The sequence below is a fragment of the Pempheris klunzingeri genome, chromosome 5 (assembly GCF_042242105.1).
Source record: "Pempheris klunzingeri isolate RE-2024b chromosome 5, fPemKlu1.hap1, whole genome shotgun sequence".
Classification (NCBI taxonomy): Eukaryota; Metazoa; Chordata; class Actinopteri; order Acropomatiformes; family Pempheridae; genus Pempheris; species Pempheris klunzingeri.
Window position 1 is genome coordinate 7,989,607 of NC_092016.1, and position 18,679 is coordinate 8,008,285.

At 41.0% G+C, this 18,679-nt stretch overlaps 2 protein-coding genes and 1 non-coding gene across 6 annotated transcripts in view; 1 reads left to right on the forward strand and 2 right to left on the reverse strand.

The window, feature by feature from the left end:
* srpk2 (SRSF protein kinase 2) overlaps positions 1-6,160 on the reverse strand; it is a 66,073-nt gene extending 59,913 nt beyond the window's left edge. For both annotated transcript variants that reach the window (XM_070830110.1, XM_070830108.1), the window contains exons 1-2: positions 6,085-6,160; positions 5,729-5,795 (exon numbers count right to left, since the gene is read on the reverse strand). In XM_070830110.1, coding sequence (XP_070686211.1) covers positions 5,729-5,795; positions 6,085-6,100 — 83 coding nt within the window. In that variant the 5' untranslated portion in view covers positions 6,101-6,160. The remainder of the gene's footprint in view (positions 1-5,728; positions 5,796-6,084) is intronic.
* A 2,347-nt stretch (positions 6,161-8,507) lies between these two features.
* trnat-agu (transfer RNA threonine (anticodon AGU)) lies at positions 8,508-8,581 on the reverse strand. Its single transcript has one exon. It is a non-coding gene; the product is annotated as a tRNA-Thr (tRNA).
* A 562-nt stretch (positions 8,582-9,143) lies between these two features.
* pus7 (pseudouridine synthase 7) lies at positions 9,144-17,437 on the forward strand. Of its 3 annotated transcripts, none has more exons than XM_070830611.1 (17): positions 9,146-9,221; positions 9,412-9,529; positions 10,367-10,672; positions 10,770-10,854; positions 11,175-11,291; positions 11,389-11,533; positions 12,414-12,525; positions 12,661-12,738; positions 12,892-13,020; positions 13,698-13,823; positions 13,948-14,009; positions 14,104-14,264; positions 14,507-14,633; positions 14,972-15,073; positions 15,157-15,286; positions 15,461-15,552; positions 16,867-17,437. In XM_070830611.1, the coding sequence occupies exons 3-17, from the start codon at positions 10,377-10,379 to the stop codon at positions 17,001-17,003; spliced, it is 1,899 nt and encodes a 632-aa protein (XP_070686712.1). In that variant the 5' UTR covers positions 9,146-9,221; positions 9,412-9,529; positions 10,367-10,376; the 3' UTR covers positions 17,004-17,437. The 3 variants fall into 3 exon arrangements, with proteins under 3 accessions (XP_070686714.1, XP_070686712.1, XP_070686713.1); XM_070830612.1 differs by having other exon boundaries at positions 9,412-9,525; XM_070830613.1 differs by lacking the exon at positions 9,412-9,529 and having other exon boundaries at positions 9,144-9,221.
* Positions 17,438-18,679: the final 1,242 nt, after the last annotated feature.

Genomic DNA, 18,679 nt, shown 5'->3' on the forward strand with positions numbered 1-18,679 from the left:
GAATCTTTTAGATTGGTTTAAAGCATTGTGACCAAAATACATACTAACACATTTTACACATAAAAAATGAACTTGTCAGTACTATCTAGGTGAAAAACTATATGACACTCTATATTCCCTCAGACCAAGTTTGGCATATTTTTACTACAAGGTCTTGCCACTTTTTTAGCCAACATACACACTGGTCCTGATGTATCTACAAAAAGCTAATATTGTAGGCCAACTGAAATATTACTTAGATTCAAGTAGTTTTAATAACAGGCCTTAAGGTGAAACCACATGAGTAAGAGCAAGTTTCCTGCAGCCTCTATACCAGTAAGCTTTTCACGCCTCAACTTCTGCCAAGTATCTGTATCTTTCTCTCACGCACACACCTACTGACCCACTTAACTCACACACATATTGTACAATATCAATAACCAGATCAGCAAGACAAACTGAAAGAGATACAAATCCGCCGATGATTAAATAGATAAGATCAGAATACTATGTGCAGGCGATAACCTGAACTTCAAAAGGGCGACAAAAGCAAAAGTTGGATGACGAAAAGAGATGTTCATCAAAGTGATCTTGATATGATCTTTTGGGACACAGTTCAAAGTGTCTCTGACTACCCACAGACCCTGCCCATCTAAACCTGCACAGAGTCAGTGCTTATTTTAGTAGATAAATCTAACAAAATAATACCAAATCACAACTACGCTTACAAATCACAACTGGTGTCGGCACGTTGAACACAAAGAGCTGGAAAAAGGAAGACCAGACTTGTAGCAGCAAGGCCGATTGCTCGGTATCTTGCATACATGCTCTGCTCAGCAATGCATGTAGTTGCACTCCAACAAGCGACTTATCTGCTGCTTGTGCAAATGATCTTTAACGTCAAGGCAACACTGAGCATGCGTTTCCTCCCAAATGGTGCAGTTTCCCTCAGACACGTCACATTTTTTCTTAATCTGTCAAAGAGTGAGTTCGGGGAAAATCCTAAAACACAACATCCATCATTCTAAGTATCTGATCGATGGTGTCTGAGATCTTTAGTGCGAGTGACAAGTAAGAGATGACTGATCCATCGTGTCTATCCATGTTGAGTACATCTGTAAAAAGACTCTTTACAATGCCTCACTTAATCATAATTACAAGATCTTTTGTTTGATTTGATTTTAAACCAGCTTGTGGTTCCTGGTTTCATACAACCCACAACAATTTTTCAGGTTCATATCATTACATGCAACACTCCAGCTCTGAGAGGCTGCACTGAGGCACGTTTGTGCTTTGAGCGAAATGCTAACATGAACATGCTCAGAAAGACAATGCTGACATGTTTTTATTTATTGGTGATATTTACCTGGTTCACTTTTATTTTAACCTGTTAGTTAGCATGTTAATTACCAACAAACACAGAGTGTAGCTGAGGCTTGCTGGAATGGCAATGACGATGATCAAAGTATTGATCAAACTAAAATTCTAACCTGATGATGGCGCAAGATGAAAAGTCAAGAGATCACCGAAGTCTGTAGAGTTTATCCTGCAGGGCAGTGGTTCTCAGCTGGTCTGGCTTCGGGACCCACCATCACCCCTTAATGACAAGCTGCGACCCAAATCGAGGAAAATTTCACCTTCTCAAATGTATTTAATGAAAAGATGGTGCAGTTTGAACCTGAGATAGTCCAGGATATCACAGTATGCCAACACAAAAAAAACAAGTTTAATGATAAACCAGCAGGTGGCGACGCTAGAGAGACACTCAATTAGCTGCATTTTAATTAAAACCAAAAAGTGAACCTCAGGGACACATGGTTTCAAGAATATTAATGTACCTGTAGCTGTGATAACCCTGCATCAGTGGATCCATACTGAACAGTCCTGTATTAATAATATTCAATCAGTAGCACTTAATAAGCCATTGATCCTGAGGCTGTTACAACATACAGAACACTTCAGTAACTTCAGCCTGTTTTAACAGACTCAACAGTGCTTTCATGCACAAACAGGAAATAAAAAAAAATGCAACTGCTGAGAAGTATTTTGAAAAAGACTCAAATTATGTAGCTTTAGCTGAAAATACTCACTCACTGAATCTGTGACAACCAACACTGCACTATGGAAAAAATTCAGTTTCTTCAGAAGCAGTTTTTATCCACAAACTCAAAATAAGTTAAACAAAAAGTGCAATTCAAAAAGATTCAAGAATACAAAATTACCTTCTCAGTAGATACTGAAAAACATTGTGCTTTGAAGAAAATGAAGCAGCACTTACTTCAACCTCAAGTGTCACACCTCACTGCACAGAACTGAGGTTTTTGTCCTCCTTTGTCCTCAATGAAAGAAAATCCAGATCTCATGTAGTCCTTGTCCTACTTGCTCAATTAGCATGAAAACAAACTTTGCGGGTCTTCTTCTATACTGTGAAATGGCGGGTGCCAATTAGCATTACAGGGCATTATCGCCACCTACTGTTTAGGAGTGTGAGTAGACGGCATAACAAATCCCCTTCATTTTTTCTTAACATGTTTGCCCAGGCAAAGGCCCACTTTTGGGTCACGACCCACCAGTTGAGAATCACTGCTGTAGGGAATCTAAGTATCTGGAGCAAATTTCACAACAAACCATCCAATGTTAGTCAAAATATTTCACAACGAAAACCAATGTCCTATAGTCCTATAGGCATCACCAGAGTCAGTGGAATTCATCATCTGGGCACCATAAATAAAATAAAGTAAATACATTTTTACTGCAATCCATGCAGTAGAATTTTTGAGATATTTCAGTCTAAACCAAAATGTGAACCAACTGACAGAGCTTGTCAACCACCAGTACTATATGAAGCCACATTGCTAGAGTGGCTAGAAAACAGAATAGCAAATTAACCTCAATCCTCAAGGCACAGTAAGAAATGCATCTTATGGGCTATGAAGCATGACGGCTCAACGACATAAACACCTCAGTAGGAAGTCAGACTTAATCAGAAAGGAAAAAAGAGGCTGCTGTACTGTACTAGCTAATGCTTTTTGATCAACAGTTACTGATCTCTGGAAAACGCAGGTCACAGTCTGGTGAACTCACGTGTGTCCCAGCATGACTCTGCCAAACCTCACCCCGAGTACAGGACTTGTTGAGAAGAATAACTGAAGACACCTACGTGGGAATATTCACCAACATCACACACACACAAACAAAGTGTCCCGTGTGTTCCTCTTGAGTCCTCAGCAAATTGCCACGATCTGTTCCAGTTAAATCACGCCTCCCCGTCCTAATATGTGTGTGTTTGTGTCTGAATGAAAGAGTTCAAACATGGGAAGTTGTATCAGCTTGAATCAGAAGAGATCAAAGTCATGTAACAATGCACTGACTGAACTTCATTTCACTTTACACAGGGCTCTGAATGTGAAACTGTGTTTGTGGTGCAAGTGTGTGTGTGTATGTGTGTGTGTGTGTGTGTGTACATGTGTGTTTGTTGTGGTTTCTGAGCACAAAGCTCGTCTCAGCTGTGTGAAGCCCGTCAGCAGAGGCCATGAGTGACTCTCGGGATCAAAGCAGATCACAACCGGAAAGAATTAACTCTCTCTTTGACAGTGAGGATGTGTATAAGAGAAATTGTGTATGTGCATGTGTGTGTGTGCGTGTGTGTGTGTGTGTGTGTGTGTGTGTGTGTGTGTGTGTGTGTGTATCTGCTTGCCCTGGTGCCGCTGTGATCCTGAACTGGATAAGTCTCTCAAAACAGTGGTGGTTGGATGAATAGATGGATAAATGGGTCTGAGCAAGGATACCTGCGACCAAGTGAGAGAAAGAGACCAAGAGGCAGAAACGGTGAAAAGACGCCGCAGTCCTACGTGAAATTCAACTGGATAATAAAATCCTAGACTTTAATCTCGATAGTTACCACTGAGCAGCCTGTCAAGTGTCATTTCCTTCCCAACACCCATGTGGTTCTGCAAGATGAATTCAGTACTAAAAAAGGTTCAACTTTCGGCTCAGGACATCTGTCCCAGTGCTGCTCTACACCCCCATCAATCTGCACTGTATGTTGCCAAACCTCATTATCTCACATGTCGTCGTACATTTTTTGTCATAACTGGTAGCAGAGTCATCAATCACACGGTGGAAACACATAAATCATCATACTTCTCTATACGACTCCGATCTTATTGAATAAAGAGTACACCTTAACACAGTATAATCATATCTATGTCTTTTCAATATGTGGAATGATGTTACGGACTCTCATAAATCCAGAGTAGTAGTAGTATCAACTGGTATGAATTTGACATGAATGGAAAAGATATGAAAACAGCACGAATAAAGTGATGTTGAAGGTTTCTCGTTGACCTTGGAAATAGCAGTTTGGTTGGACATTCAATCAAATACTGAGCCTTGTTTTCCTGAACATGTGATACGATTATGAGTTTAAGTAATTTACTTCATCGTAAAGATGAGATTATTGGTCGATGAGCAGAGCATTAAGCACCATGGTTCAGTGAGGCTTTTACTTACAATAGTTCATCAAATATTCTATGGTTTCAGACTGATGGTCTGACAATGAAAAGCTATTTCTTCTCCATTTTCTGAATTCTTACCGACCAAATGATTTATCCATTAACTGAGAACATAATCAGCTGATTAAACAAATTACAGTCAGGCTTCATTGTGAATCGCTTTAAGAATAATCTTGCATCTAAAAGTCATTTTGTTAGATTCACTCATTTCCTCTGCCTGCTTAATCCTTATCAGAGTTAAGCCCTGCTGTGTGAATCCCAGCACAGTCAGGGCGAGAGGCAGCACCACGTCCACAACATGCCACCAATCTCAGAGGAAATCCGGCACGTTCAATTCAATTTCACCAAAGACATGATGTTTCTTTTCTTTTTTTTTAAACAGATTATGGGAATATTTGGCTTAATGAATGCACTTTTAATTGCACATATCTGTTGAGCTGTATTTCAGTGTGCAGGTGATTGGGATTTCCAGCACATTCCTGCAGCCGGCACCGACCAGCCCCCTGGGGTGACCGCACCGTTGGTATCACCTAATTGATGCCTTCTTCGGCTGCTGCTGACGTCGCTCCAATAGCATCATGCCATGAAATAACCCCCTCCACTCTCTCCACTCCAATTCGCATGCACTTTACAGAGCCACTGCGCTGCGCACACGCCAGCACGCTGCAGCCGCTCACGCCGGGGAAAAAATCACGCCGAGACACCCGTGCATCCCCCCTGCAGGACTGCATGACATAAACCAGACACACACACACACGCACACACACCAGGAAACAACGCTCTTACAAATGCATGAAAAGTTACATAATCAAACCGCACGTGAGAGATCCTCATATAGGCTTGGTGTTTTATGTTACTATCCGTCTGGTGCTGCCATCATTACTGCAAAAGGAGCTGTCACATCTGTCAAACCTCCTTTTGCAGCCCCGGGTCCAAAAAAAGAAAAAAAAAATCAATCAAGGCAAAAAAAATAAGGCATAAAGCTGGAGAACTGGAGGCTTCTGTGGATGCAAATGTTGCTATAAACCGCCCTTAGGGTGTCAAGTGTGTGTGTGGGGGGGGTCAAATGGCAACTTCCCACACTGCCCGTCTGTGACATGAAAATAAACGCCTTTTGCCGTGCGTGCGCCGGCGTCACAGGGAGAGCGACCCGCTGCCAGCAAACCAAACCCCGGCAAACAAACACTTCACTCTCACTACGTCGTACACACATCACCCGCCGCCGCCCCGCTTACCTCCGATGGTGACCGGCTCTGTCTTTCTTCCCCTTCGGCCTCCTTTTCCTGGCCTGGATGGCCATCACTGCCGGGGTGAGGTTGCGTTTATCCACGGGCATGACCGACGTCCGGGTCCGGGGAAGGGTGCAAAGGAAGGGTGGTAGGGAGGGAGGTAGGAAGGGAGGAGAGGTGGTGGTGGAGGGGGGATACAAACACACATCATCAGGGCTCTGGAGCTGACTGGCACGGGTCATTTAGCGTCGTTTAGCCTGCCACGGTGCGCTGTCTGCACGCGTAACTTCCGCCACCTTTCATAATAAACACAAGCAGGAGCGTGGCGGCGAAGGCGAGTTTAAAGGCTGAGGGATACGCACCTTTCCTGGAGCTCATGTTTCCTCCTCTTCTCCTCAGCAGGAGCGGGCAGCTCGGTGGCAGCAGCCGGAGTCTCTCTTTCTCTCTCACACACACACACACTCTCTCTCTCTCTCTCTCTCTCTCTCACACACACACACACATACACACACACCTAAGGATGACACGCGCTCCCTCTGTCGTTTGAAGGGGGAGTCGCTTGCTTTCCTGCACTGAACATGTTTTAACTCTCATTTCTCCACTGGTGGAAATTAACTAAGCATATTTCTTAAGTAGGCTACAATTATTTTAGTAAGATGAATATATCTCGTATTTTTGAGTTGCATTATTTGTTGTTAATGTGTTGTTAAGCCACGCTGACATGACGCCACACATTCATTGTGGAATAAAAACAATTACACATTATGCTGCAAAAATAGAAACACAAAAATCAGCTTCCTGCAAAAGTTTGACTGCATTTTGACCATGTATGATTTAATCAAATGTCACTTTATATTCAGCAAGAGTACTTTGCTTTTTTACCATTTTACCAGAGCAAAATCTCATTTTACAAAACTTTTATTTTATTAAAATGCTTTCTTTCTATTATTTCATTTTATTTTTTTACATCACTACACTTCTTCTCCCTGCTCGGTTATATGATAAGTATATCAAATGAATCAGCCCCCCATCTTTCTCTACTCATGATCCCTGTCATATTTCTACTGTTGACACTTTCATAAAGGCATAAAATGCCCCTAAAATGCTTCAAAAGAAATAAAATTGAGGTGCAGTGTTTTAGCACTGGTTCTAATATATCCCTCCTCAGCTATGTTACACGTCTGCACAGCATCCCTGCTCTGCATCAGTACAAAACCTTGGTAGCGAGCCCAGGATGCTGCTTCTATACTATTTATAGTGTTAGCTCAGTCTTTCTTGTATTGCTGTCTACAGCCCACTCTCTGATTTATGCGATTTCATAAAGATTTGTTGGACTTTTTGACTGAGATTTTCATGCTGTATTGCAACACTGCAGTTCCCCATTGGACATCATGACAGCTTTATGTTGTGTTTCACGGTGCACAAAAGCTCAGCAGCTCTTGGTTAGTGTGAGGAACAGCATCCTGAACAACATCATAAATAATGTGAAGGCTCCATTATTCCTGGTGGTGTTTACGCAGCCCTCTAACAGACGAGTCAGAAATGGACTTTCTTGAATGTGTTTACGGATATTAATATCTGTTAAGACCTCACATGGCTCCCTTACAAAGTCTGCTGAAATTCCTGAAGATTTCATTATAAGATTGGGAGGCAGGCCTACACATTTGCCACTAGAGACACATATAATCTTCCCAAACCTTAAAAAAATGTAGTTCCTATGTCAAGTAAAAGAAGGTATGAGCAGTAAGGCTTTGTCCTCTGTAGCTTGAGTTTTATTCCTGTATTTGCATTCTTGCTAAAAGTTACCTTCTTCAGAAGAAGAATGGGCAACAAGGTTGTCACAGGCTAGATAATAATATTTCATGACATTTTATCAGGACTGGCTTGCTCATAACCATACTGTAAAATGGGATATTGTCAAAATAAAGGATTATTAGTCAGCATTCTCCCTACATGCCAAAGAAAAACATGTAGGCCTGAACTCGTTTTTGATGGATGGTAAGTCTAAAGTAGTTTAAGCACAAACTTGAGTCATTTTAGGCTAATTAGCAGCATTTGTCAGCTATAAAAGTGTTGCCACGGTCACAGCAATGTGATATTACTGAAAACAACAGCTCTGAAGAGGCCAGCTCAGATATGCTCAAAAAGAAAAAAAATACTCAGAGGGAATTATAATGCAGGGCTGTGACTCATGTTTGGTTTGACCGTCAAATTATTGTTCTGACGATAAAATGTGATAAAACAGTAAAAAGGTAAGATTTCCCGAAGCACTTGAGGATAGATTCAAATTGCTTGTTTTATTTGACTAACAATTAGTCCGTTTACAATCAGATATGACAAAGATAGAACAAAGAAAAGCAGCAAATCATCACATTTGAGAAGCTTCACTAGCAAATATTTGGAATGTTTGCTCGAGAAATGATTTAAACAATCATCAAGATATAGTTGCTTATCAATTTTCTGTGGATAGACAAGTCAATTATGTCGACTTATCGCAGCAGCTCTACTGTAATTGTAAATGCCAAACATATACAAATGTGCACAGAGGGAGAGAAGCAGTATTAAAGGGCTGATCTAAAAATAAGAAACATAATATATATATTATGGCTGCTTAAATGTGACATCTCTTTTGTTCCAGTTCTGCAATTATCGACTGCACTTCCATATTTCATACTTCACCAGTCAGAAGAGGAAACTCTTTTGTAGTGACTTGAACCGGAGAGGGACATGAACATACAACATACTTGTTTTACCCAGGACATGTACTGATGACTGAGTAGTGAAAAGGCACCGCTGGGATTCGAACCCAGGATCTCCTGTTTACTAGACAGGCGCTTTAACCAACTAAGCCACGGCGCCGCTGTTCAAAGTGATTTTTTCATTATTCAGAATCGGAATAAACGACCCCATCGAGTTTATTGTGTTTTTTTTTTAAAAAAAAACTTTCACTTGACCAGGCAAATAAAAGTTAAGAGTAGTATGAATCACACTTAAATGGGTCATGAATACATTCGTCACTGCTCATCACGACCTGAAGTTTTACTCAGAAACCAACTCAAAATTAGTTATACAGTGTTATACAGAATTGTTTCTTTGAGCTCGTGTATTATTATTATTATCATTGTTATTATTATTATCATTATTATTATTATATTCTACCACAATTTGAGATCTTCCTGCATTTTTTTTTTCTGGTGATGATATTAAATAAAATTACACACCAGAAGCCACACATGTGCACACCTCCACAGTCCGGAGAAACATTATTAAGAAGTTAATGACTAAATTGTTTTAACAGCACTAATGCAAAAGAAGAGCGCATGCGTGGAGTAACTCTTTGATTGACAGGTCTTTAACCAAACGTGTGCGGTGGGAGGGCTTTAGGATAGGATGTGTTTCCGGAACTAGCCTCTCTCTCCAACACACACACACACACACACGTGTGAGAAAAGCTGGTACCCAGCGCTGTTCTTGTGCTCTTGAATCTCACCAGACGAAGGTAAGTTAAAGCAGAGTTTTGGCTAAAAACAACATCGGTTTTCGCTTGAATTACATCGACCTTTCAGCTGCTAGCAACGTTACCCTTATCCAGCACTATTAGCTAGCTGTAATTGATGACAATGCGAATGCGCTAGCGGCTTTGCTAACTTTTTCAGTGGTCAGCAACATATTCATTATGTTTTTCTCAGTGCCTGCGCCAAGCTCAGGTCCGTGAGGAAGTCTCTGCAAGTGTTTGGCTGCTGGGAGACAAGAAGTCCTTCCTGCATCCACAACTGTCTCTTTCTACCTCTGATCCGCAAACAGTAGGTCGGTAGCATCGTTTTATAGGCCATTAATGTCAATGCAGTTTGTTGTCATCACTCATACATACACTGCAGTGTTATAATAACAGCTGTATTTTTATTTATTTATTGAAGTGCTGCACAGATTCAAGGATAGCAATTGTAATATGGTGTGTAAAGCAAGACTTCAATCTGTGTGTCCTGAGTTTGAGTCACTAATTCAGTTTGACTTATATATAAAGGACTAATATGGGTCAAGCCCTCAAAAACAGGCTGAATCCTACATTTCCCACAATGCAACTCGATAACATCTTTTGTATACTTTCTCTAAGGGCTGTGCAATATGACCCAAATCTCATATCTTGATATTGGACATTTTGTGTCCTGATAGAGGTACATTTCACGATGTAGCACATTTTTTGCAAATTTGAAATAAATGATGGAGCGTAATATGAAAATGCTAGACATTTTTGTATTGTCACACGATATATATCGTCATATTGCACAGCCCTGCTTCCCCTGCCTGGTAAATGCCAAACTTTTTCAAGCGCCGTGCCTTAGAGTTTCACAAAGGCTTTCAGTCAAAGTGTTGTCTTGGGGCAATGCTTTGATGCTCTATGTCAACAAAGATCCCTGGCTGCACTCTCACCACATTTCCTGTCAGCTCTTAACTCTTTCCTGGCCAAAAATTGAATTATAAGTTTTAGAAAGCCTCCCTTGGAGCCTCAGTAGATCACACAGCTGTTTTCACAGTAGGAGTACTGCCTATCACAAGTACACTACATTTGTAAGTACACTAAGTGTCCCTTTAACTGCACTCTGTTTGAATTATGATATGTTTTTTGTGTCCCTGTTGTGACAGCTCAGCTCTGATGGCTGAATCAGAGCCCTTGCCTGTTCCTGTTCAGGTCGGCGAAAAGAGGGGCTGTCCAGAGGATGAAGAGGAAGTCACACAGTCAAAGAAACCCAAAGTTGAGAAGGATCACAAGAATGGAGGCCCTCCACCCCAAGATGAGGAGGAAAAGCCAGAGGATGACAACGATGATGATGGAGAGGAGGACGGTGAGACCTTTGCTGATATGATGAAGCATGGCCTCACTGAGTTGGATGTGGGAATCCTGAAGTATGTCAGCGACCATGAGGGCTTCTCAGGAATCTTGAAGGAGAGGTTTGTCCTCCACAGTCAGTGCATAGTTTACCTAATATGTTTCAAAATGATTAAGTCTGGATTGCTTAATGGATGATTACTTGTGGTTTGTTCTCAGATACTCTGATTTCGTGGTGCATGAAATCAACAAACAAGGCAAGATAGTACATTTAGATGACCTCTCTATCCCTGCAGAGTGTGAGGTAAGATCACCGTTTTACTTCTATTTCACTATTACTGCAATTTTACTAATATGGCTAGATCTTTAAGACTGTTTGCATTTAAAATGTGTATAATTTCTTGTTGGTCCCAGTCAGAGTTGAAACTTGTAAGCAGTTTTTTATCATCAATTTGGTAATCAAAATGGCTGTAACTGTGATATGGATGCTGTTAGCAAAAACGATATTATAGGAAACCTTTGTCTTTTGACATAATGTTACGACTACGTCCGGAGTTTTTACTGATCTAGATCAGATGAGAAGATGCTTTCTAATACTTTTGTTTGCATTTTCTTGTATAATAGGAGGAGCCAGAGGTTCCCCAGCAGCCACAGGAATTTGATGTGCTGACTGAAGAGCAGAAAAAGCAGCTTGGGGAGCTGCAGCTCTTCAGGAATAAAGAGGACAACGTCTCTATTGAGGTGACTATACACTTCCTAGAACTCCTTATGACATCCCTTAATACCCTTAAATAGGGAGTTTTAGGTCATGTCCTTCCTCCTCTCTTAACATCTGTAGGTGATGGATGATACAAAAGAGAAGCGAACGCTGGTCCACAAAGCCATCAAGACTCAGTTTCCAGGTCTGGAGACAAAGACAGAAGAGAAGGAAGGACGCAAGTTCATAGTGGCCTACCACGCTGCTGGGAAGAAGGCTCTAGCAGGTATGTGGAGAGGAGGCTGAGCCAGATGTGAGTCTTGAACTGTCTGGAGTAAAATAGTGAAATGATCAAAGAAAGGATTTATTGCATGTCCTTTTTATGTCTACCTTCAGCTTATCTGCTGCAGTGCATGTGGTCACAGCTGAGTTCCAAAGCAGTAAAATGCAACGCATGCACTTGTGCACACGCATGATCGAGACACCTGCATGATTCTGCTCCGACCTTTATTCATAGTGGTTTTTAAACAAGCAGCTTTTTGATCACGGACTGACCATATTATTCAGTGGAATGCTGAAGGACTTAGTTTGATTAACGTTTTAAAAGGCATTAAGGAAAGCAGAGATTCACTGTTGTGGTGCCTTGGAAAAAAAACAAAACCCTGCACCCATAAACCATTTAAAAACCACACTCCACTCTCAGGCCCATGCATGAGATCTCACCCCTTATAATTCGCCCCATAGTCCTTAAGCATCTCTTTCTTAGTAACATTATTCTATCCTCCTTTTGCTCTTCTCTGGTGGATAGAGGTCAAAACAACTGCAGGTAAGATCCTGTTCTCCACACAGCACAGGGGAAGTACTTAAAACCCACATGGAGTTAGGTGTCGGTTGCTAAATGCTTTCTGGTTTTATAATTACAGTCTAAACTTATTTCCATTCTTTCTTGCAATGTAGGAACTGTATATGTAAGACAAAATTAGCATGACAGAAAAAAAGAAAAGCAAAAACTTGTTTAATTTATAGGTAACCACATAGAAGTACAACATTTGTTAATCTATAGTTGGAGTATTGAAGCAATTCACATTTGTAAATATGTGAATTATTCAGCCCTATACTTGTTACTTTATGTTTCAGTACAACCTTTTTCTCTGTGTCCATAAAAGCTCCAAGGAAACACTTCTGGCCCAAAAACCGTGGCAGTTTCTGCCACTTTGTCCTGTACAAGGAGAACAAGGACACCATGGATGCTATCAATGTGCTTTCAAAGTTCCTCAGGTCTGAATATTGTAATATTGCTTTATAGAAAAGTGATCATCATTTAAAAATAAGATACAGACTGATGGTCTATTTACAAATGAAATATGATTGTAGTTCAGAAACTTCATGTGTACAACAATGCTGTCTCTCTAGGCTCAGACCCAACATGTTTTCCTACATGGGAACCAAGGACAAGAGAGCCATCACTGTGCAGGAGATTGCAGTGCTCAAGTGAGTGTGATGCTTTGAACTAATTACTACATTAGTGTGCATTCATTCTCAAACTCTCTTGGTGGTAGCATACGTGCTGCGTCTTGTCACTGCTGGAGGTGTTTCTGCTGTTACTTGGCAGTGATTAAAGACATCTTTTCCCTGTTCTCTCAGGATCACAGCCGAGAGGTTGGCTCACCTCAATAAGTGCCTCATGAACCTCAAGCTGGGAAACTTTTGCTACAAAAACCACCCTCTAAAGCTGGGGGAGCTGCAGGGAAACCACTTCACTGTGGTCGTCAGGTCAGCAGACGTTGTTTGTGCACATTTTTCTCTCAATTCAAAGTCGTTTTTGTACATTATACCCATTCCTGTGTTTTTTTTTTTGTGATTGCGGGTTACCTTTAACCAACCAGGTGGTGTGTATCCCATGAGTGTTGTGCTATTGCAGAGGCATTCTCATAAGCTAGGAGCTTACTAAGTGATGTAAAGACCAGTTACAACCAGCATTTATTTGACCATGATGGCGGTCTGATGTCTGATTTCCATGACCGTGCAGTCCTCATCAGTCTGCAAAAAAATAGTGCAGAAATGAATTACATCTAATGGAAATGAGGTTAAGCTGATAAAGAAAAAGAAAGTAGAATATTGTAATGCAATCCTTCTGTCACCAGAAGTTAAAAGCAGCCAAACCAAAACACTTCCTATAAGTCAACTTGTTGCTACCCAGATCACATTGAAAGAAGAATATTGTACCCAAAAAAGAATGCAGAATTTATTTTTGACTGCGTGTTAGATTCGGCCATTTTCTAGCAATTTCTAATTCATTTGATATCATCATGAGTCATATAATCACGATAACCATTGTTTTGTCTTAAGATTGTCCCTTGCATGTAGTTTCTGGACTTCTCACCAGCGTTAACTATTACATGACTGTACTACTCATTATGTTGTAATTTGACGATATATTTGTATATCAGGAACATCTCAGGGACAGATGAGCAGGTCCACCAGGCCATGACATCCCTCAAGCAGACAGGCTTCATTAACTACTATGGCATGCAGCGCTTTGGCACCACAGCTGTGTCTACACAACAAGTTGGCAGGTAAGGTCATGACATCGGAGATGGTGACAGAAGCTGTGACGGCATGATATAAATCATGACGTGGTAGAAGCTATGACAGAGCGGTGAACTCAAATGTCGTTTCCTTTCTTTGTTTTTGGACCAGGGCTATTTTAAAAAATGACTGGAATGAGGTGGTTGATCTAATTCTGAAGCCTCGTCCTGGAGGTAATGAACTTTGTCTTGCGCTCTTTTCTTCCATCCGTAAAGTGTTTATGAGGCATTTCAAACCTTCCTCCGTCTCTCCTACTGCTTTCTTCAGCCGAGAAAGAGTTCCTGGTCCGCTGTAGGGAAGAGTGGGCGAAGACTCAGGACCCAGAGGCAGCCCTGAAAAAGCTGCCCAACAAGCGCTGCGTGGAGGGACAGCTGCTGCGAGGCCTGTCTATGTACGGCAAGAAGAACATCGTCACTGCTTTTGGACTGGTTGGTTTTATGAATTTTTTGAATTATTAATGATGCTAGTAAAAAGCTGACCAGTCAAAAATATGACTATTGCACTGGGCAGATCTCAGTTATAAATATGTATGAGTTTAATGCAGGATGCTACTTTTGAAAAGATCCGTCTATTTAGTAAACCCTCCGTGGTTAAACATCATGTTCAGTGTCAATATATTGACATCAAAACAGGCTCTACTCTCTCTGAGTGGTGTTTGTTCTTTTTTCAGATCCCCCGTAACAACCGCCTGATGTACATCCACAGCTACCAGAGCGTGGTGTGGAACACCATGGTGAGCAGGAGAATCGAAGCCTTTGGCCTGAAGGCTGTGGAGGGGGACCTGGTGCTCAGAGGAAGTTAGTAGCTCACCCTTTTTTCAGCTAGCTCATGTTAAATATTAAAGGGATAATATGAGATTTTTGGGAATATACTTCACAGCATACATTTCTTTACTGCAAAGCTGCATATTTACTGGATGTATACGTATTTTTCTGACATGAGAGTGGTATCAATCTTGTAATCAAACTCTCAGAAAGAAGGCAAATCAGTATTTCCCATAATGTCCAACTAATGCTTTACCTGTAGTTGTAATGTAGCACCAAGTAGTCGACTTGTCGCTGCTCAGATAAGTTTTAGTATCACTGGATTTTAGGAAATGCTGCCTACTGATGTTCTCTCTGCTATGTTCATGAAGCCACAGCACACGTGCTGACCGCAGAGGAGGCAGAGAGTCGCTCCATACATGACATTGTGATGCCACTTCCTGGGTATGATGTCATCTACCCCTCTCATCACGGTAAGAAATGGCTCTGTGGGATTCTCTTCTTTCTTTGTATTCTGAGCATGTAATTACTTGTCATGCTCTTGTCTTTGTGTCAGTGGGTAAAGGTTACAGAGAGCTGCTCGTTGCAGACGGGTTGGACATCGACAACATGAGACACAAAGTGAAGGACTACTCTCTGGCTGGAGCCTACAGGCGCGTCATCATCAGACCCACTGATGTCAACTGGTTAGCAGCAAATTAAATACCAGTATATCATTACTTAACATGGTGTGAGACTGTTGTGGGAAGCCCTTTATGATGTTACACCAACCATATAGTAATCCATTGAATGCTAATACTGCAGTTCCTCTACCCACCTGTAACCTGGTGTGTTGTGGTGTTTCTGTCTCTTTTATGCAGGGAGGTGATTCAGTATGATGATCCCAAGATCTCCCTGGTGCATTCTGATTTTGAGAAACTGGAGAACAAACCGGCTCCTGTCTTCAATAAAGGTCAGTTCCGTTTAGGATTGTTTTGCTCTGTGTTAAGAGTGGTAACACACTGGATCTGTGGACACTGGCTTTTTTCTGCAACATGAAACATTTTCTCCCAAAGTGATTCAGATAAGGAAACTTTATTGGATTGGACTTTATTTATTTAACGTAGGACACAGTTGTTAAAACATGATTGTAAACAGCAGATCGTTTTAAACTGAAGTTCACCCGATTTTGCCCTCATGCATTCTTTACTCTACATTACTTGATTTGCATTCCTCAACGCCAGCGACAGCCATTCCTGGTCCGCTGCAGGGCGCGAGGGCTGCATGGCCGGAGGCACGGTGTTTTCAAGTTGTCCGTTCGTCTGTCTGTCCCATTCTCATGAACGGGACATCTCAGCCTTGAGGGAGTCTCCTCATATTTGGCACAAACGTCCGTGTGGACTCAAGGATGACCAGTTTGTTGGTCAAAGGTCAAGGGCACTGTGGCCTCACAAAACACATTTTTGGCCATAATTCAAGACATCACATGCCAATTTCAGATTTCACACAGATGTCTAATAGGATAAAAGGATGAAGTGATGACATTTTATATGCAAAAGGCCAAAGGTCACCTCCACTGTGACACTATAATGTTCTGTAAAAACACTTTTCTGGCTGTTATTCAACACCATAACTCAGGAACAGAAAGGGAGATTGTGACCATATTTCACATTTGGTTGGATACCGAATTGATGACATGTTGCCACGGTTGAAGATGTGTGCGAAGCATGCTCGTTTTCTAATTTGTAGCTTTGCTGCGACATCCATACTTGACCCATTGTCTCCTGTCACAGCCACAGTTTCATGTCCCATCGGAGGCAGCTTTATTGTCCAAGCATGTGAACACATGTCTGACTTTGTTGTTTCCCTCAGTGAACTTACTATTAGACATACAAGCAGAACAAGAACAGCAAAGCTTTGCAAAGTCAAGACAAATTCATTTTATTTATATATATATCCCTAGAACACAAATTGAAATTTACCTCAAGGGGTTTTAAAATCTGTACAGCAAACAACATCCTCTATTCTTAGACCCTGACCCGGATGAGGATCAGTCTTATACACATTAAATGTTTGTACCAATATCATGAGTCTGGACAGACATGGATGTAAACTGCAACTACACTGAGGCAGTCATTTTATTTCCAGATATAAACACAGTGGGAGGCTCCAGATTTTGAGCTGAGAGGCATGAATCCTGATTTTTGTTGGCCTCCCATACTTGATATTTATTTTGTAATGACAAAATAAACCCTATGATACAGCATTTCTCTCCTTCCTCCAACAGAGGGGAAATATCGGGCCCTGCGGTTGGAGTTCTCTCTGCCTCCTTCAACCTATGCTACCATGGCAATCAGAGAGGTCCTCAAGCTGGACACTAGCATCAAGAAACAGACGCAGCTCAACACCACCTGGTTCAACTGAGACCAAATCACACTCTGGCATAAACTAGACTGCTGCTCCAAGCTGCGAAGCACCTGTCTACTGTGGCTGCTTACTGTTGTGAGTGTTTTTAAGTGTGTGTGAGAGAGCGGTTGGGTTCTGTGTGAACCCAAAGATCATTTCTTTGAAGTACAAAGAGCAATGATTTATCATTATTCAACTTTTGTTTTGTTTTTTTAAATTAGTGTTTTTACTTGCTCTATAGTCTCTCTATGCTGCAATGATTCAGCATATTTTGACAATGGTTTAAGTGAACCTTGTGTTTTCAGGGTGCTGTCTCATATAGTAACCCCTGCTGCCGAGGTCTGCTCAGCATGCCCTCTTTGTACAGAAGTATAAGTTTTGTTTTTTTAACTTTGAGCTGAATGTGCAAATTACACAACTCTTGAGGAGAGAAATTAAAAATCATTAGTGTTTATAGTGTGGAGTCTGTCTTCGATTGTCTGCTGTTTTCTTTGAGTATTGAGGGTTTTTTTTAGATATTGTTCAGTCTACTGGTGTAGCCCTCTTTATGTTATTCAGAACATTATGATTATTTAATTTTTATTGTCACGCCTCTCCATAGGGAGGTGTATAATGTGGCTAAGATTACATAAAGAGTCTCCCTCTACTGGCCATCTGAGCTAAGTGTCCTTCCAATTAAGGATCTGAGATGTATTTTGGGCTCTTATCAGTCTGCTGCTGGTCAAAACAGACTCAGTGGGGCTGACCATCTGCCACTGTGGTAATGCCAGCTGGCAGGATACAGCTACCCTCTCAAACTAAATACGGTTAGTAATCATATCATTCAGCCTGTGGCCATGTCTGCCTTCCTAGTTCTGGATCTTTTTTTCCTGTACCAAAGCACAACCACAGAGATCTTACCAGCTCCTTAATTACCATAATGAATAATAATAATAATGATGATAGTGATAATTATAATGATGATGATAATAATGAACAGAGTCACAAAGATACAGAGGAGGAAAATTATTACTTTTATTTTTGAATCCCAAATTTCATAATGCAGTTTCAGACCCAAATGTAAATAAATCACCTATTATTCAGGACAAGTAAAACTCTTTAGCACTATATGAATATTTTTGTAAAGTATGAGATCAAAAAACCTTTAATAATTGGCCCCATTTTTCCTCAATTTGTCTGTGTGGATGTTCATAAGAGAAGCGTGTAGTAGAGCTGCAGTTGCACAAGAGGCCATGTGTAAAAATGTAAATTAGACTGTTGGTCTAATCTGTGTGTGTTGAACAAAAGGCCTACAGAGGCAGCCGTAGTTCCCAGTCATCAAGAGGATAACACGATTAACACGAGATAGTCAATGAAGAGTACAACCATGTAGGCTGTGAGTTTCTGTGGTGAATTTAGACCCAATAAAAGCTTATTAATGCACAAATACAACATGATTGAAATAATTATTGCACTACACTGGAAAATAATATCTGAGGAGTCTCATGTTTTAGAATTTACTATACTTACAGAGGGGATTTTAGTTTATAAGGAGAACCGTTTGGGGACAGGATATGTCACAAAGTCTAAGCTCAAAGGTCCACTTGGTGGCTTTTCAGAGCTTTCAACCACATCTTCAGCAAATGGAGCTCAAAAAAGCTAGTTTTTTACTTTTAAACTACAGCGTAAATACAATACTTAGAAATAACGTAAAA

What these genes read in the sequence shown, in the direction of transcription:
- pus7 (XM_070830613.1), top strand. Translation starts at nt 10,377, where the DNA reads ATGGCTGAATCAGAGCCCTTGCCTGTTCCTGTTCAGGTCGGCGAAAAG. An exon ending in TCTACACAACAAGTTGGCAG is followed by an intron (nt 13,824 to 13,947) that starts GTAAGGTCATGA and finishes TTTTTGGACCAG; the next exon opens with GGCTATTTTAAAAAATGACT. An exon ending in AGACCCACTGATGTCAACTG is followed by an intron (nt 15,287 to 15,460) that starts GTTAGCAGCAAA and finishes TCTTTTATGCAG; the next exon opens with GGAGGTGATTCAGTATGATG.